Raw genomic sequence first — 22322 nt, forward strand, 5'->3', positions numbered from 1 at the left:
GAGAAAAACCCTGTAGACGTCACTCGAGCTCAACTTAAGTTTTAATGCTACAGTTTACGTTACATATACTGTAGTATTTAAGCCTGTTTCGAGTCGAGTGACGCCTACGAATACGGGCAGGGGATGTGATAGTTTTAAAGACAGGTGAAGTGGGGGGGGGGAGCAGCGTTATAGTTCCTAAAAAATCTCAGAATTCCTAAGTGGCGCTGGCGTCGTTACTGCCAGTACTGCCAGTACATCCATACATACATATGTACCGTCCGTCCGTAACTAGTCCGTATGTATGTATGTAGTATGTATATACATACCGTCTATCCATCATCCATTACCCATATTATTACCCATTACCCAGTGAACCCAGTCCCACCCACCCTAATATTGCGTTGAATAAAAAAAACTCATACATATGAACTGGATGCATATACTACATACTCTACGTGAATGGGGTTTGGTAGGATACATAGGCATGTTGTGATACAATGACGTATAGACATCGGATTATACAAATTACTTATTTTTTTTTTACATTTTATCATGGGATCTAGACTGAGGTAAGGATTTTTTATACTTATCATTTTAACTGACATTAGTAACAGTAATATATACCATCTGCCTTTGATATGTACGATATCGTAACATCAACATATATATACGTAACAGAATAAATTTTATTTGAAAAAATTTTATTAAGTATGTATTTTTAATTTCACCTCACAAGGTTATGGTAATTTGTGTAATGTATAATTAACATACAATTGTATTAATCATTTTTGCATTCAACGAATAAATTTTTCTCTCCAGATACATAAATACAATGGTTTGTTTATATTTTATTGTATAGTAGTAAAATGGCAGAATAATCATTGCATGTGTGTCTAATGATATTATTAAATTTAAATAAATATTTTAATAATATATTTCTATAAATTAGATATTTCATGTTTTAGAGAAAATGTCAAACAGTTGTTTGAATGTTTTTGTGAAGTTGCTGCACCAGTTGGAGAAAACCCAGCATGGATATTGCAAAAGTATCCTGCTAATTTTTCGGATGACGAAATCCTTAAATCTGTTCCAAAATTTGCTTACCCATGTGAAGTGGAAAAGTAAGTTATTTGAAAAGTATGCTGAATAATATCACTTTCCTAATACAAACTTTATTAACAAATATTTTTACAGCTTACTTGTACAACATTTTTCATTTGTACTGACTAGTATAGATTCTAAATGGACATTTGGATTTTGTCGACATGATCCCAAAACAGATACAGCTTTAGTAGTTTTAAGCGTGTTGCCATGGCATGAAACATTTTACAAGTTAGTCCATACATATTTCTAGAACATAATCTTTCAATTTATAGATAAGAATGCACTTCATTATTTTTTAACTTTTTCTTATAACTTCAGATTATTAAATCATATAGCATCATTAACCAGTAATACTAGTGGTAAGGATCTTTGGACATTCCTTGGAAATGTGTTTACCAGTGAAATTCCAATTCCAGGAAATTCTATAACAATTCCATCCCCAGATCCTAGTATAGTAAGAAATATTGTTTACTAAAAATTTTATTTGAAAAAAGCTATAATGTAATAATTTTTGCTTCTATTTTCAGACATTTGTTTGCCAAAGTCCAAAACAATTTCAGTTACCAAGTATACCAGAAAATGTAAGTTTTTGAATAATGACATTTCCAAATTTTAATATTGATTCATTTATTTTTTGTAGAGGAATTTAACCGAATATTTTAGTGCCGTGGATGCTCATAACATGATGATAATTTTTGCTTCTATGTTATATGAAAGGCGTATAATCTTTACTTCCAAACGTTTATCTCGATTAAGTGCATGTGTTCAAGCATGCAATGCATTAATTTATCCAATGATTTGGCAGCATATATACATACCAGTTCTGCCAAGATCTTTGATAGATTATTTATTAGCACCAATGCCATTCCTTATAGGTGTACCAGCACCAACTCTTCAGGTAAATGTTTATTTTTATAAATCAGTTACATCACAAAAGAAATTGCTGGATGTTTTTACTAGAAAACTAAAGTTATTAAAATAATTATTTTCTATATTTAAAGCGAGTCTGTAAAAATGATTTAGGCGATGTGGTTATCTTGGATGCAGATAACAATGCAATAGAGACTCCATTTCAAGACCTTGACTCATTACCATTAGACGTAGTGCGTATAAATAATATATTGTTTAAAAAAGAAAATTAATTATTAACTAATAATAATTGTAAAGCTTCAATAATAAAACAGCTTCTTTGTGATAGGTAACAAATTTGAAAAAAGCTTTACGAAATCGCCCTGCTCTCCTTGGAGATGGCGTATCCAGAGCTTTTTTAAGAGCTCTTGTGCAACTTACTGCAGGGTATAGAGAAGCTTTAACTTTACACCAAGGGGAACGAATTACATTTGATCAAAATGCTTTTGTCGAGAGCCGACCATCATCCATGCAACCATTTCTGCGGAAAATGTTGGAGTTGCAAATTTTTCAGCAAGTAAATAAATATTTTCTAATATTTTGAATATAAAAATAATAATAATTAAAAATACAAATGTTTTACTTATTCAATGATGATCTTTTAGTTTATAGAGGAAAGATTAAATATGCTTAATTCTGGACTTGGATTCTCTGATGAATTTGAAATGGAAGCATGTAGTTATTCTGTGAAATCTAGTAATAAATTTATGCAGCAGTATAAAGAATGGACATATACAATGAAAAGAGAAAGTTCTGCCTTTTTTCGTAGTGTTAAGGATAAAGTAAGTTAATGATCGTTATATAATGCGTTTGAATTACCGTACAATTACCGATGTATTTATATTTTTAGGCTAATCCTGCAGTAAAATACGCTGTTAAATCGGTAGGTTTCTCCACATACTAGGTATGATTTAAAGATTGTAAATACTAAAAATATTTCAATTTAGGTAAGAGATAAAGGTAAAGATATGAAGACTGCATATAAAGGATTAAAATGGAAAGGTAAGAATTTTAACGCTCATTAAATTTATAGTATGCTTATACAGAAGAGTTTCCTCCAACGACGACATTTAGGAAACTTTTTATTATTTGATTACATCATTCAGTATTACCAAGTTTGACTTAATTTAGTTTTAAGCATAGTTATTGAAAGGATAAGATGATTTTTATAATAAACAGTGAAAGTTATTATTCTATATAGAGTGGTGAAAAGTTATTGCTTTAACACTTGATTAAATTTTATAACAGCAAGTGTTGTAATCAACTGACATGACTCATATAACTTGCCATTGAGGAAAGCATTTGTAGATTATAAATGTTATTATATTCTTGTTTATAGGGCGAGCGAGAAATGATACAGGTATAAGATTTCACCAACCAAGGTCTGCTCCAAGCTCACCATCGATGGATAGAAAGTCCAACGAATTTACATCACCACCAAAATCGCCAAATGGATTTACCGCTAAAACTAGTTATCGAAAAGAGCTACACTTACGAAATAGCAATTTTACTGACCCAAGGTAAGTAATGAAATACATATATAAATTATAATATTCGAACAAATTTTAAATAAAAAGTTATTAAAATATATTGTAATATCAATTTCTTGCTTAAAATTTGCAGTAGAAAACAATACTCACCTTTAAGCCCTAGTTCTCCAGAAGAATCGGAATCGCAACCTCAGCGATTAAATATTGACCTAATGCAAGAACTTCGTGATGTGATATTTCCTAATTTACCACCAGTAGACAGAACGGTAAGTGTATTGTTTATGTCTTTCACGATTCGTATATGGTTTGATGAACATTTGTATTCGTATCGAGTTAATGAGATTGCTTCATTAAAGTAAGAGTTTGTGATACATCGCTTTTCAGTTGAAACCAGTTCGCAGTTTAGACAGCTTGAGATCTGCATGGAGTGGGCGTTCACGGCACGGTCCCTTACCCAATACTGCTCCTGTACATCTTTATAACAAAACCCATAAAACGTTATCATCTCCTTCAACTTCTTACAGTAATTCATCCACCGAATCTTACTTGTTGAATACTTTATTTGATGATAAAGGATTGACAGTAAATCAATTTTCACCATTTACATGTAATATAAACCAGACTCGAGCTAGTGTTGACAATCAACTATTAAATTTAGATGAACCGAATTCTAGTATGGAGCATAAGAAATTTAATGATTTAGTAAATTCAACTCATCAGTTTAAAGCTATTGATTCGTGTAATATAATTAAAGCTACGATTTCAAATCCTTCTAGCAATGATATTTCTAAAGACATTTTGGATAGTAATATCGAAGTAATATACTCTATGTGCAACTTACATTTGGATGATCCTTTCGATACAAGTAAAGTTTTTCAACCCTGCTACCTTCAAAAGCCCATGCTCCAATCTACAAATCTACCATTAAATGTTAAAGCACGTACTCCAATGCATCCATTAAACGCTACATTCTGCTCTGCACAGTTAAAGGTAAACGTTGTCCATTATGTATCGCTTTACATTTAAAATTTTAATATTCTTTACATAACATTTTATAATTATTTGTTTTTCTTCTGTCAGTTGTTAAGCTTGTTCAACGAATAACTTTAAAGTCATGTGCATGTTTATAAGATCATCATATGAGCTTGAATCAATTCTGTGTTCATATTGTTTATTTGTATTTTAATATTGTCGATCGCTTATTTTATATAATTACTTAATTTTTTCTACTTAGATTTCAAATAACTATTTTACATTACCTTACTCTTATTGTTAGGAATCTCCAGAAGTTCCAGATTTAATCAGGTTGGACTCTGCGAATAGCGATGATTTTGATCCGCTACTTTCAAAATCCTCAGATTTCAGTGCCAGCTCAAAACAAATGTCTCAGTCATTACATATACCAGAAATTAGGGAAGGTCTAAGCAACCCTTTGTATCCCTATTTTGAGCCTACACAAAATGATCATCGAAACACCAACAAATCATCAGATTCATTAGGAGACCTTGATTTGCTACAAGCTTATGGTTTGGATTTTAATAAATTCGGTATGTCCAATGGTGAATCATCATCACGAAATCATAACATTGTGCAGCAGACTTCGGAATCCAGTATTAATAAAATTGATAATGCATTCAGACTACCAATGAGAACATCTACTGTTAAACCGCAAAATAATTGGACGAAATTCGATTAAAATCTGAGGCTAGTGATGAATACTATTTACATATCAGGTTTTGTAAATATAAAACACTTACTATAAATTTATATTATGCTAAAGTTTTTAATATCTGCTGCAAACTTTAAATATCATGAACAGAAACAAATATTTTGAAACAGGACTTAAAATAGACTATTTGAATGTTCAATAAATTTTCTAAAGGTGATAGTTTAATGTATTATTTATGGTGACAATTTGAAAATATTGTTAAATAATTTATTATTGTTTCTAATATAATTACAGGGTGTCTCATTTGAAACAAAACGATTGAATATCTTTTAAGAGGAATTTGTAGTACTGATACTACAGATCGAAAACGCATTTCAAAAGTACGACGTTCTTCGGAGGCGGATTTCATACTTTAGGAATACTTTCAACATATTGCAATGTAGTTTAAGAAAAACAGTTCACGTTCTTAAAAACAGAAACACAGTTTTCAGAAGGATAATACTAAATAAAAAATTAGGCTATTGCCTTTGGCCTTTAGGTGACTGGAGTAACTTAATAATACCAAACTTGCAGTTAACATTAATCATATAGATTAAATACGTGTACTGCTTTTACTGGAAAAAATTGTTAAATTTCCATGGAAAAAATGTCAACCTTTTAGAGGCAAAAAGAAACACTCCTAGTAAATTGAATAAACACAAAAATATTTAATAAAATCTATTGTAAAATACAGCTGTAATCTTGAAACTCGCAAAAATAGGAAATGATTTTAAAATCAATGCATTTCCGGTATAGGGAACAACCGATTATTAAATCATTTTTCTTAAAAGGTTACACTACGACGCACAGTGTGTGTGTGTCAAAGGGTTTCTTAAAGTATGAAATCGATCTTCGAATAACGCCTATAAGTTTGGTACGTGTTTCCATTTGATAGTGCTCATGTATACACGGGGTATTTCGTTAATAGTTCTTTAATAAAGAGCTAGACCACACAAGCGCTTTTTTCAGTTCTTTTTTTTACATTTTTCGGATTGGCCACGATTAATGTAGAATTCTATATAAGGTAATTCATTTTAACCAATATAGGCAATTATCGCAAAAACTATTAAAAATATGGAAATATATTTTAAATAAAATTACTTTATCTTTAAGGGGTATGTACCTAAAGCGATAACATATTTTGATTTGATCCCGAAGCGTTATTTGAAATTTATTTTGAGTTTTTTAAATCGAACCCTATATTTTTTAAAACATATATATTCTTATAACTTCTCAGTATTTTACAAAAATACGATCAGTCTGTTATTTCATCTGGTGGTTGTTCACTATAAATGTTTCGAGTTTTGATTGTATTAAGGGTGTGGATTTGGTTAAAGTAAAATGGTTGACGACTATTCATACACTTGCATAGTCGTTCATCTACTTATAGTTTTAAATTTAATTATTACTGGATGAAATGATATAATGTAGTATTCTAGAAAACTTGTAAGAAAAGCTACAAGAAATTGTAGTAAACAAATACAACATTACATTTATAAAACTCGAGATGACCTTCGTATGACCTTCAAATGACATTTCAAGTTTAAACTTACGATACTATCTTATGTCCCCTTTAAAGCTAAAATACTTTTATTTAATACAATTAGCTTTATTTTCTGTAATTCTTGAGATAGTTTCCTGTAACTATTAAAATGAATCACTCCGTATAATTTAAAATATATCTTGCGATGATTTTTGAGTTCTGGCTTCATAAAACAAAACAAGCATCTAAACTAATAACACTTATAATGATTAGTTTTAATAGCACATGTTTTTATAAATATTTATTTTGTAGTTTATAATTTATAACTCACAAAGTCATTGTACACAACGGAAAATTGATTCGTGTGCGCGATTCAGCTAATTTCACTCTGTATTTTGACATAAAACTTGATATGTATTATACTGTAGCTAAACCACGCATAAAACAATTTCCGGTTGTATATGAATATATGTATTATTAATATACCGGGGGTATACAATACAACTATGGCAAATTTAAGTTCAGCCATAGCTTTTACCGGCCAACTGGATTTAAATTATAAACTTAAAATGCTCACAAATATCATTTTTTATAATTTTAAGTGGTTTCTAAAATAATTTTTATTTGTTCCAATTGAATTTACAAATTATCAAATATTTTTAACAAATATAAAATTATGACATTTTGTCCCGAAAAAAATATTAGTATATTAAAGTTAAAAAAAATACATTTAGATCTACGTGAATTTTTTGAAAATTATATTTATAATTATCTAGACTGCTTCTTTGTTATTATATTTGTTAATAAGCGTATACTAGAAGGTAAAATATTGCGATATTATATATAAAAATGTCCAAATTGATGCTTCATATTAATATATTTTTTTCAAACCTTATTTTAATTATTCATTTAACGGAATAAAAAGATGATAAGGGTATGGTATATTATCTAAAATACTGATATATTTGGAAATAAAGATAAACATTACTACCCGTTGAATACAGCAGAACAAAAAACAATTAATAAGATTTTGTAACATAGAGCCTTCCCCAAACTCAATTATATTAATTGCGTTACCTATTTTTTCACATTTTATTGATGACACATTGTTAACTATTGTAAGAATAAGTAATTATTATAAAATTGTTTAACTTTGAATATGGGGGATAATTTCCATTATTGACCTATATTCTTAAAATTTTTAATAATCTGACAATTTTTGGTAACTCTATTTGGTCTTTGCGCTAAAGTACATTGATATACGCAATAGCTACTCTGATTTTATTGTTATTGAATTGTTGAGAAAGTATTGGGAAATTTAGGGTAGGAGTCGAATCTGTAAAAGGATAACTACTATGTACATTTATCTCTGTTTAATAAAACAATACTTCTAAAGATCTTTTCTTAGATTTATAATTTTATAACTCTAAGTTATAGCTCTATTGTACACTATAAGTGCCTAAATAAATGGGTGTATGATTAAAATTAAGTATCAGCTAAATCTTGGTAAATTTAATACAATATAAATAGTATATTCAAAAGAATACACAATTTTACTGAAATTATAACAAGTCGTATTGAATAAAATCTAAAAAAGAATTGAATTTCTCATTTTTGTAAAATACATTTATTTCATGGCTAAAATAAACTTATTATAAATCGCATTTTAATATCGAGTAATAAAATAATACAATTGCCAATCTAATTATTTATTAATAATTACATTGTTCGTAAAGCCTGCATTGCATCTACAATCTGTTGTAATTCAGCTTCACTATTAATTAACTTCTCTTTATTACTATTTTGAATGTCAATTGGAACTTTAATTTTATAATCAGGAACAAGCATATTTTGTTTTATTTTTTGGATTATATCATTTAGTTGTTCCTCCTTTTTTGCTATCCTTTCTAATTCTTTCCTTGGATCAATCAAGCCCTATTTACATAAACGTTAAATTAACATGAGTTTAAAAATATATAGTTATATTTTTGTTAATTATGATTACATTACCTTGAGTAGAAGATGTACTTGAAGTTTATCCGTAATCATGACTATTGCGTAACCTACAGGAGCTTCTTCGAATTTTAAAATTGAGTATGATAAAACATTAATCAAGACTTCATAAGTAACAATTTTCCTTTTTAATTCATTATCGTGGCAAACAATAAAAGCTTCAGTTTTTGTTTTATTTGGTAAATTATAAGTAGCGCGAGTTGATCTAATCTTCTTTATTACCTTATGGGCAAAGTCAACATCCTTTTCTAACTCTTCATTTCTCCAAGGACACTGAAATGAAATTGAAAACCACCTTATTTCAGCTTAGATTAACGATAATCTAACTGATTCTACTTAAGATTAAATATTCTATTACCTCTATCACATCTGGATATGGACTCACACATATACTAGGGTATAATTGAGTTTCACGGGGTAATCTTTGATAAAGCTCCTCCGTTATAAACGGCATAAATGGACTTAATAAACGCAGACCAACATCCAGAACTTTAAATAAAATTCTTCTCGATGTAAATCTGGTATTTTCGCTACCTGTTTGAAATACTGGTTTGAGATATTCCTGCAAAAAAAAGCAAAAACATACAACAATAGAAAATGTCATTAAATTAGAAAATAATTTACAAATAATTATTGAAATTTACCAAGTAAACATCACAGACATCATATAACCATAAATTATAACAAGCTGTTGTGGCTAAGGCAAAATCGTAATTGGCTAATGCATTGTCACATGTATTTACGGCGTAGCTAAGCCTGGATAATATCCACAAATCCACATTACTTTCTTCATCTGTCAACTAAAAATACAGTAAAAATTAATAAGAGCGTAACTATAGAGTTTATGGTTATATTACAATAATCATATTTAATAATAATATTAATTATTATTTTTAACTTTTTATTTACTAAAAAAGGGGGAGACTCTCGCTAGTTAATTTTCAGACGGCGTGCCCACCTTAAAGGGAGTAATATCTTGAAGGGAAGAAGACCTTGACTCAGATGAATATCTTGCTAGTACATCATCTTTTTCTAAACGAAAAGCTGATTTTTCTTTTCCATTAAACGTCTTTAAATGCTTATACCACCGATGAAGATGTGGATATTTACTATAATCAACTTTTAAAAAGTTTAATGCTTTATAAACCTTAACATCCGCTTGCGATGGAATGTGGCCATCGATATAAGAATATTCGGCCAAATAATTATTCAATGCATTTTGCACACATGATTCGTTCAGTGACTGCCGATACCATTCGACGTCACCGATTTTATTGGTGCTTTTGTTCTATGAACATATATATATACACATATATATATATATATACGTTGTATGAGAACGTAAATGAAATTTACTATATTTTAAAACTACTGGGCTACAGCCCAAAATGAAATAAAAAAATATTATATCTTATATTTATAGCTTACCACAAAATAATCACTTGGAAATTTAAAGTTTCCGAGGAACATCAACGCAAACTTCGTTGCATTCCAAAGCTTATTGCAGAAAAATCTGTATCCTTGAACACGAAGTATATCAAGATTGATATCACGCCCTTGGGTAGTATAAGCACAAAGTGCAAATCGTAAAGCATCTGTTCCACATTCAGGGATTCCTTGTGGATAATCACGTTTCTGACCATCAATAGCACGTTTCAACTCTTTAGAATCTAAATTGGAGTCTGATGTTAATTGTTTATGCAGGTCCTAAATAAAAATATATTATTCTTTTTTTGTCTTTTTTAGAATAAGGAAAATAAATTAAGAAATCAATGAATGTGTAAGTACCTCTAAAGAAATTCCACTTATCACATCCATTGGATCAATTACATTACCTAAGGATTTACTCATTTTTCTGCCATGTGCGTCTCTTACCATTGCATGTAAATATACTTCTCTAAAAAATGTATTAAACAATACTATTGAAAAAAATAAACAAAGAAAAGAAACAAACAACTGCGATGCGAATAAAATGTTCTAGCTTACTTGAATGGCAGCTTGCCTAGAAGGGTTTGACCAAAGAAAACCATTCTTGCCACCCAAAAAAAAATTATATCGCTACCCGTTTCTAATAAAGTACCTGGATAGAAAGCTTCTAGATCTTCGGTCTGAAATAATTTTTTTTTTTTATTTATTTTGAACTAAAATATATTTTTCTAAATGTAAAACTAAAAATTTACTTTATTAGGCCATCCAAAAATAGCAAATGGGAATAGACCAGATGAAAACCAAGTGTCTAAAACATCTGGATCTTGATCTAGTTGAACTTCATTTACGTTCACATTTAGCTTCTGTGCTGCTTTTTCTTTGGCTTCATTTTCAGATCTTCCGCTTACCCAAATATCATTTTCTGACTGTGATAATAATATTATTATAATAAAATTAAGTAGTCGTATTAGAACATTTGCACTTTTCTTTTAATACAATTACCTCATTAATAGTTGAAGAGTCATCGATTTTGACTTTGTAAGCAGGAATACGATGACCCCACCACAATTGACGCGATATACACCAGTCCCGCATGCCTTCCATCCAATAATACCAAGTTTTTTGATATTGCTCAGGTATAATTTTTAACTCCCCATTCTTAACAGCTTTGATTGCTTTTACAGCCATATCATCACATTTGACATACCTTCAAATTAAATTAAAACAGTAATTTACATATTTTTACAAACTCTACAATAAGGATTACATAAAAGTTACCATTGTGGCTTTATTAATGGCTCAACGACATCCTTTGAACGACTACACATTGGTACAACCATTGGATTATCTTTGCTTTCAATATATAAATTTCTTTTTTTTAATTCTCCGATAATTGCTTTTCTAGCTTCAAACCTTTTCATGCCCTAAATTATAAATCAAAATTTTAACCTAATAACTTCATAAAATAAATTGTATCCAAAGAGTAATATTACCGTGAATTCTCCATAATCTCCCACAATAAATCCTTCATCATCGAAAATTGTTACAAACGGAAGATTATGTTTTTTTCCGACTTCGTAATCATTATGATCGTGAGCAGGAGTGACTTTTACAGCACCTTTTATTAAAATATATTCATATATAAATTATTTCTGATTAACAATGAATATATAACTTTTCATCATATTAAATCTGCCACACATTGTGGCTTTAATTTATAATACCTGTTCCAAATTCCATATCAACAAATTCATCTCCAATAATAGGTATTTTTCTATTACAAAAAGGATGGTTTGCATATTTTCCAATAAGCTGATTGTATCTAGAATCTTTTGGATGAACAGCTATGGCAGTGTCACCAAGCATAGTTTCAATACGTGTTGTTGCTACAATTAATTTAGCATCTGAATCAATCAATTCATAAGCAAATAACACCAAAACACCAAATTCCACTTTATCCTTATACCCAGGAATTGCAAGCAGAGTCTTTCCTATTAATTCAATTTTATCTACCTGAAATAAATTTTTGTTTATATATTTCATGTTTTTTATTTTCTATATTACTAAATTACTAACTTCAATGTCTGATATCGCGCTCTTCAGGGTGCATGACCAATTAACCAAACGGTTACTTCTATAAATTAAACCCCTATCATGTAGTTGCACAAAAGCTTCAGTGACAGCCTGACACATTTTTGGATCCATTGTGAAACATGCACGATCCCAATCAACTGAGCTTCCCAGTTTTTTTAATTGCATATAAATTCTTTCCTCTTTCCTAAGAGCAATAATTAATTAATAAGTGTTTTATTAATTTTCTCCCATTATTAAAAAAAAATGTTGATTTACTCAGACTTCCATTGCCAAATTTTTTCAATGAATTTATCCCTGCCAATGTCATGTCTAGTTTTATGTTCTTCTTTCCATAGTCTTTTTTCTACTACTACTTGTGTGGCAATTCCTGCATGATCGCATCCAGGATTCCAGAGGGTAGTACGTCCTTTCATACGATTCCTAAGACAAAATTGTAAATATAAAATTAAAAAATAATTAAAGTAACTAAAAGAACTTTAAAATACCCTAAACCTCATGCTTCTTTTGAGAAAAAATCATTTACTGGTGGAATAAATAATTTTACTTCTTTTAAATTTGTGAATATAGTTCTTTTGTAGAATAATTTTTTATAATAATATATGTATAAATTTAAAAAATTAATTGTATATGTCTTTTATATCATCTCTCTCTCTCTCTCTCTCTCTCTGACCAGTTAATCATAGTGCAACCTATTACTTTTAGTAGTTTTAATAATTTTAGAGAAAACCCTTAATAATGAAGCTATTAAAGATTAAGAATCATTTAATTTGCAAATTTTATTCATTCCAGGGGGAATTTCAGCAAAGTCTACCAACAAAAAGTGCTAAATTTAAATTTGATACAAGAGCTGTTTTCTTAGAATTATTCATATTATCTAAATAACAGGTAATGTCATAATTAATTGTCTGCCAAGTATAATTACCATCTTGTAATTGCATCCTCAACTGCATTTGTTAATGCATGCCCAAGATGCAGAAATCCTGTTACATTTGGTGGTGGTATTACCATTACAAATTTGCCATTCAAATTTGGCTCCAATACACCTTGTCTCTAAAAAAAGTTTTAACATTTCAATAAAATCTGCAATTCTTGAATAAATTATAAAATTTAATGAAATGCATACACCATACTCCGGTTTAAAAAAACCTTCCTTCTCCCACCAAGAATACCAAGCTGCTTCAACATATTTTGGATTATAAGTATCTGGCATTACACAAGATACACATTTTTTTTCTCCAGGACTTGTATTCAATGTATAATTTGTTACTTCCTTTATCTCCTTCTTTTTATCAAATTTCTATAGTTTAAGTAAAATATCTATATTAGAAAGATATTAAAATGTAAACACTACTACTTTTTGGTAAAAAAATATATTTCTAATGTATTACATATACTTTATATTAATGATGATTACAAAAGCAGATGAAATAAACAGTATGTATAAAATGTTAAATCATTGAGGAATTTTGATACTTGAAAGCTACTGCACTAGTCTAACATTTCTCAAAACTAAAATAAATAAAGTTCTGCTTTACAGTTAAATGAGTATTGCTGTAAAATTAAATGATTTGTTAAACAAAATGCTAAAAAAACATTTACACTTTTACATTTGCATTGGATTTCATTTTATTACTTATATTTTTTTTTTAACTTTAATTTTATATAACAAATTTTTATTATGTTTATATTTCTGTTCAACTATGATTTGATATTTCAGCATTAATTACTCAACCATAATACAGATCTTTGTTTATTTCAATTCTGAGATGACTCGCCAGTATAATAAATATCTAGCGCGACAACTATCTTAAAACTAATAAACAAAATCTACATACTCCAAATTAACTGAAAATTGATAATGAAAAAATTCTATATGGAAAACAGTGATGTAATAAAATGGAAAAGGATAGTTTATAAAAAAATGTTAAATAATACTCTAATATTTAATTACCTCTAGCTTCTCCTTTGCTTTCACAGATTTATCAGATTCCTTCTTGTCTTGTTTATGTTTAAACTTTTCCAACTTTGCCATTTTCTTAGCCTCTTTCTGAAGTTGTTTAGCACTTTTTTCAGGTACATGAATTTCATTAGATTCTTCGCTTTTAACGTCAACCATTTTCCCTGAAGAACTGACAGCTTTTAAACAATTTTTGACTATGTAAAATATGGCCAATACGGACGATACAGTCAACGTGGTCAGGAGTCAGCACCAGTCAACACGTTAAATGTTAAATCACGAAAGTCCAGTGTCCACTGGTGTGTGTCCACTGTCGTCTGGGGGCGACTGGGGCCAAGCCGGCCAACTGGGGGTCTGGGGCTGGGGCTGGGGCAGTCTGGGGTGGGGGCTGAGTTGCCGGGGGGCCGGGCACTGGCTAATATTTTAGCACGAAGGATATGAAAGCCATTAAGTTGATTAGAGCCATTGGAGGTGCGCTCACGGAATCGCTGTTTTACGTTACAGCGTTGACACACAAATGTATTTACTGTATGTACATACATACATACGGTATTATGATGTTACAATACTAACTCCATAGGTTAAGTAGAGAACGTCTAAAGAAGAGTTCTTTCAACGGCGTATTTTAATTGATGCAGTGATAAAGTTGCACTAAGACAAATACTCTATATATTATTAATCGATAAACCAACGCTTCTTAAAATTATCTAATCAATCATATCAATTATTATTTTACTTAGCACATCTTAACTAATGTGCGGACATACCTACTGCTTTTCAATTTGATTTTCTAATTATAACTGTTATATTGGCACTATTGCGATCAACCGATAGGTTACTAACTTCTGATTTTACTATTAGGTTAATGTAGAATTTTTCGATAATATGCGTTTATTATTTGTAAATTAAATCGACTATTTATCGGTAAAAGTTTTATTTTTGTCATAATTTTTTTTATAATTTATTAAACACAGTAATAAGGTTTCAGTCAAAATTTTTCCCTGCTATCAAGATTGTTTACTTCTATTTAACGTTTATGGTGGCAGCCCTTAGAATTTTTCGCGGCAAGAAAGCCGGAGTGCGTCTTCTTTAGCCATACGAAACGCGGCGAACGTTTGGCTGTAGCGTCCATCAACCCAAAGTGTGTGTGATTGTAAAAGAAGCTTGCGAAATTGTTGCGTAAATAAGTAAGTATTATTACCTGAATTTTATTATTATTTCTTAAAGGTCATTAACAAAGTAATATTGTTTACATTTATTTTGCGCCATTATTTTTATTCTGACGCCATTTTGATCCACTAAATTTCACATTACCTTGGAACTTTCATTGCAATTATTGACATAACAGAAATATTGTTGGTATTTTTCAAACGTTTGATATTTTAACTCCTTAATTAATTTCTCAGAGATTTTATCCCGTTTTTAAATAGATTGTACTATTAATATAAAATAATTCCGTGTCCATTTCATTTTACACTTTACTATTGGCTGATTTCATTATTAAATTGTTGAAGGAAACTAAAAATAATGAGTAAGTCCAAGGAATCGCCAGAATCTCCAGAACCTCAAGAGTTCAGTGTGGAGAAAGTTTTGGACAGAAGAGTTATTAAGGGAAAGGTATTTTTGCTGTCTCACTACTTCTTAAACCTAACCGTGACAGAACCACCTTATGCAATATGATAAATTACAATTCATTTTTCTTAGGTGGAGTATTTTTTAAAATGGAAAGGATATTCTAATAATGATAACACTTGGGAGCCTGAGGAAAATTTGGACTGTCCTGATTTAATAGCTGAGTTCGAAGAACAACGCAAAAAGAAAGAGGCAGCAGCCAATTCTAAGCGTCATGATGAGCAAAAAAGAAGAAAAAGCTCGAGCACGCCAACACCTACTCAGGCTAAGAAAAAATTAACAGAAGAAAAAAAGGCAGAAGGTACCTTTTTAATTAAAAATGCTGAAACTTATTAATAAGTAGCATGATTTTTATTGTTTGCATATTTTTAGGCTTTGATAGAAATTTGGACCCTGAACGTATTATTGGAGCAACAGATTCAAGTGGAGAACTTATGTTCCTAATGAAGTGGAAAGGGACAGATGATGCAGACCTTGTACCTGCTCGTATAGCAAATGAGAAATGTCCGCAAATAGTAATAAAGTTCTATGAAGAACGACTAACATGGCACAGTCCAGCAAATGACGACGAAGGCTCAGCAAAAGCTGATCCAGAGTAGCACTTACCATTTTGAGACACTTTCACTCCTTCAAATTTGCGGAATATAACAACCTGGTGTTATAAATCTAGTTTTATTTGTCAATTCTCAGTGAAAGCATATATCTAGTAAGAGATACTGTTTTTTCTAAATTAAAGAAATACTGTAGTAATTTAAAAAAACTGTAAATTAACTGTATTTTTACCACTAGATGTATCATTTTAAAGCATTACTGATAATAACAGAAATGATACATTTTAACATTTGGCATTAATATTTCTGTGTATTCAATTTTGTTTTTATGTGGTTTAAAATAACAGTTTATGTACCTAGAATTACCTTAAAATATAATTAAAATTTGTTAAGTTCGAGGTTCAGAACATAGGATAATTAAGTTTAAGTGCATAAACACGTGTATTCTGATACCAAATTTTAATTGCAGTTTAAAACTGTATATGTATACTTATTTCCATGGCTACCATTAAACATTTCCATAATTATGATTAAACAAAAATTTTTTTTTAATTTGGTATAAAAATATTAAGCCCTTGAAATTTTTAGAAACAGTTTTATTTCCATTAGATTGTTATTCAATTTGACATTAAATTAGTATTAGACTTTTTACACTTATTTTCATAGTTATAAAGATTTGTATGGATTTATTTTTTAACAAAATTGAATAAAAGGCGTCAATGGATCTAAATAGCTTCCTTTACAGCTTTTTTCGGGAGAAATATTTCTATTTCTATTTTTATCTCTATTTCTATTTCTCTCTCTCTCTCTCTTTCTCTTTCTCTTTCTCTCGTTCTTCAGAAAACCGCAAAATATTTTGTTAACAAATGAAATTATAACTTCGTTGAGGTTTTCTAATTTATTAAATTAATACCTCTTCCTTTTTTTACCACATTTCACTGAAAATTTCTGAGTTTGGCTTCTTTTTATCCCTTGAAGGCGAAAATTTCTTTGCGTTTCCCAATTAATTTGTCTTCTATCAGCCCCATCAGCAGCACTAAATTCATTTGAACTACCCAGATTATAATTTTTTCCATAATTATTTTCAAGCATTTCCGCAAACTTCTCAGCAGACACGAATATATTTTCAGAAGTGTGTGTGTCTTTAACCTTTTTATTCTTTATTTTAACAAGCATGGCATTGCTCTCATCATCTTCATCTTCATCGTCATTGAACTCCATATCGCTCAAATCATCGTCTTCAATATCGTCCAAGTCTATATCACTTAGGTCTTGCAAACCTTTATCATCATCATTTACGTCTAGTAAATCATCACTTTCCATATTAGCATCTTCATCTTCGTCATGGTTATCATTATCTTCATCTTCGTCTTCCTCTTTATCACCTATGAAATAAGTCGTTAAAACAAAAAATTGTAACAATGTATAAAAAAGTAAAATATTTCTTGATTCAAATATTTTTACCTTTTTTAATATTTTTGACTGTTCTTATATCAGCTGCGATATCCAGATTTTCTAAGTCATCTAAATTATTCATTTTGTCAAGCATTTCATTGAACTCCTCACTATTAACACTGTCATTATCATCGTCCTCCCTTTTATCATTAGTTACTCCAGTTTCTTGTTTTTTCTTAAGGAACTTGTATAAAAATAATTCATCCACAGGTATATGGTCTTCCCTTTCATTTAAATATGCTGCACTGTCCACTGGTAAATTTCGTATACCTTTAGGAGTATAGCCTGCACGACGCGATAGCGGATCGTTTTTCTTTTGTACTTTTTTCTCCTCCAATTGCTTCGGATTTTTAAACACATAACGGTCTAAAAATCTAATTGATGCCAGATCTTCTAATGGATCTCCCGTATAATCTATTGTCTTCCCTGCAGTAATAAATTCAACTCAATAAAAGTGCTAATTATTAGTTTTATATTTTGATTACTCACCCAACATTATGGTTTTTGCAAATAAAGAGACACTAGGGTGAAAATGTGAAACTAAAGCAATAAGCTCAAAATTGAAACTTTTAATTGCATTGGAGTAAAGCGGATTGCGACAAAATGGGTCATATTCTTTCTTGTCTACTTCAATATTCACATCCTGCTCTTGTTTAATGTCATCTTTTATATGAACTGTTTCTGCATATGTATTGCATACAATATTTGTAATTAAATCTGAATCTTTTATGCTTGCAGGTAATTTAGGCTCATTAATATCATCAATGTAATCTGCCTTGTCTTCAATTGTTATCTCTCCTTCTACATCGATTACATTATGACTCTCTCTCTCCCTCTGCTGATTTAACTTTATATCCTCTTTCTTAATAGAAGTTTGTGTTTGGTCAAATATTACTTTTAAATCTTTCCGAACTTTTATCACACGTGATATTACATATAAAGTAGCACATGCCATGTTAGGTGGAAAATATAATGCTATTTGCAAGACTCGTTTAATATATGCTCGAAGGCGTAATATACTTTTATCTCTCTTCAATACGCGAAATAATAAATTTAAGAACATTGCACATTTGTTAGCAATTCCAATTTGCGGACATAGCAATTTTCTATAAAAAGCTGAATGAAACCTGTTCTCTCGAATATCATCTTTTTCCGTGATCTAGGAGAAACAACATGAATATTAATAGAGTTTAAGTTATTATACAATTCAAACACTTTTAATACTTACTTGGTATAATAAGCACAAAGCATTTAAAGCAGTATTAAATGACCCCATATGAACAATCTTATAAACAGAATCAATATGGTTTTGGATATTGATTGGAAATGTATTTGCAAAACGATAAGCTCTATTTACTCCTGTTAAAATTGCTGTCATCATTCTACTATCTGGTTCTCCTTTTTTTAAACAGGCTTTGAAAAATGCAAAATAAAGATCAATAAGAGCTACTGCTATTTCATGATCATCCTTACTTAAAACAAATTGTGTTAATAAACAAATTGCATAATATTGTGCTCTGGGTGACATATTTTTTCTGAATAAGAGTTTTTCTATTTCCTTTAAAACTATCATATTCATAACAGGATGCTCTTTCAATAATTTATTTAAGCAATATATTGTTTTTGATGCTATTTTACTAGAAGGATCACCAATTTTATTAACTATAAAGTCTAATAATTTATGTTCTTGTTCAGGATTTCCTATTAATAAATCTGTCATAATTGATATTGCTTTCTCACGATTAGCTTCCACTGTATCAGTTGCTATACTAGACAATGCAATAACAAATTTCTCATACTGTTCCTTTAATTGATCCTCAAAATACCATTGTGCTAACAATTTATTTCGTATTACAGGCTTTTTCTTATTGTCTTTAGATATTGCATCAATATTGTCAAGATCCTGTTCACTAAACTTAATCAATTTTCCATTAGGATATAACAAACAGGTTAAAAATAAATCTTTTAAAGCATTAATAACTTCATTGCATTGATTGCGCTTAGCTGTTTTAGCTTGGGATATTAAAGCAATTAGCTTTGAGATATTATATTTTGGCTCATCTTGTATTAGCACTATACTAGCTGCAATTTTATCTGCAGCTGTACCCTGTTTCATTGCAGTGTTTAACCATGCTGCTTCTGGATCTCGAGTCTTTGATTTTTTTAGATGATATGACTTTGATTCTGAATCAAAGTATCGTTTTGCTTCAGACAATAAATCAAATACTTCATTATCAGTTTTAGAATGTTTACATGGATTAAGTGTTTTAACGTAACCATCATACCATTTACCACTATTGTCATCGATATTGTTGTCATTTTTTCGATGCAACTAAAATAAAATTATTACAAAATGTTATATTTATAGAAGAATATAATCATTAATAAAAACACGAATTACAGTATAATAAAAATAATAGCAAGAATTGCTTTAAAGTCTTACAACTTACTTGAATCATTTTTTGAGCAAATATATATACCCCGTTAAATGATACCTGCTCCGTGTCTCGGCTATAACAGAATTGAACAGAATTAAGCAATGAGAGCATTAGCACTTCTTATATACCCTTTCAACTGCTGAGTGCTTGTCGCTGATTGGCTGACGTTGCCGCTGTTCAAAAACTTTCCGCTAGACAGTGCTGCCATAGTGCCGTAAAGGATCGTGTTTCAAAATTCACTAGCAGTACTGCGAATATCCTTCTGTCTTCTTTCAATGCTTCATTCTTGACAAAGATATAGGCCGTGTTCCGTTATTGACTGTGAGTACTAGTAATCTATAGTTTGCGTGACATAAACTATAGATTTTCAGTATTCACAGTCAATAACGGAACACGGCCATAACGATATTACATACATACAACCAATGCCAGGTATGGCTTTTTCTAATGTTTCGATGCATTTAGGAACTGCTTTAAAAAGACACCAGCGCTCTTACTATGTAGTACTAAACGCGCGCCTATGTATAACTCATCCTCGCTTATCTCGTATATACACAATGGGAAATTAAATCATATGTAGCTCAGGCATCAGATAGTGTAGTAATGAATTAAATAATATAATTCAACCCGGGAAAGAAAACTATAGTATAATTAACGGGAATCCATATACCGACATTACAGGGCGAAAACTATTTCGCATGCAGCGTCGTCATTTGTTGACGGATTGTAAAGTTATTACAGGTTTTTGGGAATGCCAGAAGCTTATCTACTAAGTTACGTTAGGAAAATTAACAAAAAATGAAAAAAAATTTTTGTTTAAATAAATATATTAACATTATTGAGAAACAACAATTAAATCGCAAAATCCCCCAACGTACTTTACTAGATAATGTTCATACGTTTCCAAAAAGTCCACAAAAATGCAAATCTGTCAAGAAATGACGATGCTGCATGCAACATAAATAATGGAAGAATTTTGTGTTGGCGACTTCCCGAACACGAAATTCTTCCATTATTTATGTTGCATGCAGCATCGTCATTTCTTGACAGATTTGCATTTTTGTGGACTTTTTGGAAACGTATGAACATTATCTAGTAAAGTACGTTGGGGGATTTTGCGATTTAATTGTTGTTTCTCAATAATGTTAATATATTTATTTAAACAAAAAATTTTTTTCATTTTTTGTTAATTTTCCTAACGTAACTTAGTAGATAAGCTTCTGGCATTTCTAAAAACCTGTAATAACTTTACAATCCGTCAACAAATGACGACGCTGCATGCGAAATAGTTTTCGCCCTGTAATGTCGGTATACGGATTCCCGTTAAGGTGTGGTGTGCTCTTGGCACTTCTACAAGATTCCCAAAGATCAGAAAATTAATTCGAATCATTTACTAATCGGAAGGGATCTTGTAGAAGTGAGCCCCCCCACCACGACAAGGTGGCACACCGTCGGGGAGGGAGGCGGCGCCGCCTCACCTGAAACAAAAAGAAAACAAAAATATACTTGAAAAAACGAGTATTCAACCCGAAATGTGGAAGGATTTTCAAAGAAAATATTTCCACATTTCAGATTCTTATTAGGAATTTCAAAGACAGACAAAGATACAAAATTAATAAAGCATGCTACAAAAAGTGAATGTATAGAGAAACTAACTAAATTGTTACTTCTTTCTAGCTGTTAATTGAAAAGCTTCCTCCTCTCGAGCGTGAATGTTAATTCACACAAAGGTCAACCAGATCATGACTGATACTCTCCTCAGTGACTAATTACCCTTACATTCTTTGTCCCTTGGTGTGGATCCGAGTTGTCACACGAAGAACTACTACGTCGAGGAAACGATTTACACATCAATAAAGATGGACCCCTATTAGGTGAACTTAATGAGCCAACGTCGAGAGTCCACAAGGACAAAGTAAGTAAGGGTTGATAGTCGCTGAAGGAGGATCAGCCCGAGCCAGTTGACACTCGAGAGTCCACTTCTCAATAAACACCTTGACTTGAATTAACAATGAATAAAATAATAAGATTAAATTTATCTATCCTTGAAATTATTTAAATAAATGTGGACTTAAGTA

The 22322-nt window shown here is 30.4% G+C and overlaps 4 protein-coding genes across 10 annotated transcripts; 2 read left to right on the plus strand and 2 right to left on the minus strand.

The window, feature by feature from the left end:
• The first annotated feature begins 356 nt into the window (after nucleotides 1-356).
• Nucleotides 357-8073, plus strand: LOC136779792 (DENN domain-containing protein 1A). 5 transcript variants are annotated; one of them, XR_010823676.1, is made up of 16 exons: nucleotides 357-551; nucleotides 948-1103; nucleotides 1177-1314; nucleotides 1405-1540; nucleotides 1614-1667; nucleotides 1727-1984; nucleotides 2088-2189; nucleotides 2285-2512; nucleotides 2601-2777; nucleotides 2846-2878; nucleotides 2943-2997; nucleotides 3335-3515; nucleotides 3619-3751; nucleotides 3870-4475; nucleotides 4762-5367; nucleotides 5449-8073. XR_010823676.1 is itself a non-coding variant. In XM_066737608.1 (16 exons), the coding sequence occupies exons 1-16, from the start codon at nucleotides 535-537 to the stop codon at nucleotides 5132-5134; spliced, it is 2556 nt and encodes an 851-aa protein (XP_066593705.1). In that variant the 5' UTR covers nucleotides 357-534; the 3' UTR covers nucleotides 5135-8073. The 5 variants fall into 5 exon arrangements, 4 of the variants coding, with proteins under 4 accessions (XP_066593705.1, XP_066593706.1, XP_066593704.1 ...); XM_066737608.1 differs by having other exon boundaries at nucleotides 4762-5032; nucleotides 5124-8073; XM_066737609.1 differs by having other exon boundaries at nucleotides 3870-4008; nucleotides 4423-4475; nucleotides 4762-8073.
• A 125-nt stretch (nucleotides 8074-8198) lies between these two features.
• LOC136779790 (valine--tRNA ligase-like) lies at nucleotides 8199-14946 on the minus strand. 2 transcript variants are annotated; one of them, XM_066737601.1, is made up of 18 exons: nucleotides 14163-14946; nucleotides 13335-13508; nucleotides 13134-13261; nucleotides 12467-12631; nucleotides 12194-12395; nucleotides 11842-12130; nucleotides 11611-11735; nucleotides 11396-11541; nucleotides 11120-11324; nucleotides 10870-11043; nucleotides 10676-10797; nucleotides 10478-10586; nucleotides 10118-10396; nucleotides 9648-9977; nucleotides 9334-9489; nucleotides 9048-9251; nucleotides 8687-8962; nucleotides 8199-8611 (listed from the first exon to the last, which is right to left on the minus strand). In XM_066737601.1, the coding sequence occupies exons 1-18, from the start codon at nucleotides 14325-14327 to the stop codon at nucleotides 8396-8398; spliced, it is 3465 nt and encodes a 1154-aa protein (XP_066593698.1). In that variant the 5' UTR covers nucleotides 14328-14946; the 3' UTR covers nucleotides 8199-8395. The 2 variants fall into 2 exon arrangements, with proteins under 2 accessions (XP_066593698.1, XP_066593699.1); XM_066737602.1 differs by lacking the exon at nucleotides 9648-9977 and having other exon boundaries at nucleotides 14163-14943.
• A 150-nt stretch (nucleotides 14947-15096) lies between these two features.
• LOC136779793 (chromobox protein homolog 1-like) lies at nucleotides 15097-16820 on the plus strand. The gene is made up of 4 exons (XM_066737611.1): nucleotides 15097-15355; nucleotides 15683-15785; nucleotides 15873-16101; nucleotides 16173-16820. The coding sequence occupies exons 2-4, from the start codon at nucleotides 15696-15698 to the stop codon at nucleotides 16397-16399; spliced, it is 546 nt and encodes a 181-aa protein (XP_066593708.1). The 5' UTR covers nucleotides 15097-15355; nucleotides 15683-15695; the 3' UTR covers nucleotides 16400-16820.
• A 110-nt stretch (nucleotides 16821-16930) lies between these two features.
• Nucleotides 16931-20377, minus strand: LOC136779791 (CCAAT/enhancer-binding protein zeta-like). Of its 2 annotated transcripts, XM_066737606.1 has the most exons (6): nucleotides 20257-20377; nucleotides 20092-20138; nucleotides 19035-20011; nucleotides 18296-18965; nucleotides 17816-18232; nucleotides 16931-17736 (listed from the first exon to the last, which is right to left on the minus strand). In XM_066737606.1, exons 2-6 carry the CDS (start codon nucleotides 20123-20125, stop codon nucleotides 17258-17260), a joined length of 2577 nt encoding a protein of 858 aa, XP_066593703.1. In that variant the 5' UTR covers nucleotides 20126-20138; nucleotides 20257-20377; the 3' UTR covers nucleotides 16931-17257. The 2 variants fall into 2 exon arrangements, with proteins under 2 accessions (XP_066593703.1, XP_066593700.1); XM_066737603.1 differs by having other exon boundaries at nucleotides 19035-20138; nucleotides 20257-20353.
• Nucleotides 20378-22322: the final 1945 nt, after the last annotated feature.

Source organism: Prorops nasuta, unplaced genomic scaffold, assembly GCF_024137725.1.
Source record: "Prorops nasuta isolate Cenicafe-Biocafe unplaced genomic scaffold, Cenicafe_Pnas_1.2 PNAS00017, whole genome shotgun sequence".
In the NCBI taxonomy this organism is placed as follows: Eukaryota; Metazoa; Arthropoda; class Insecta; order Hymenoptera; family Bethylidae; genus Prorops; species Prorops nasuta.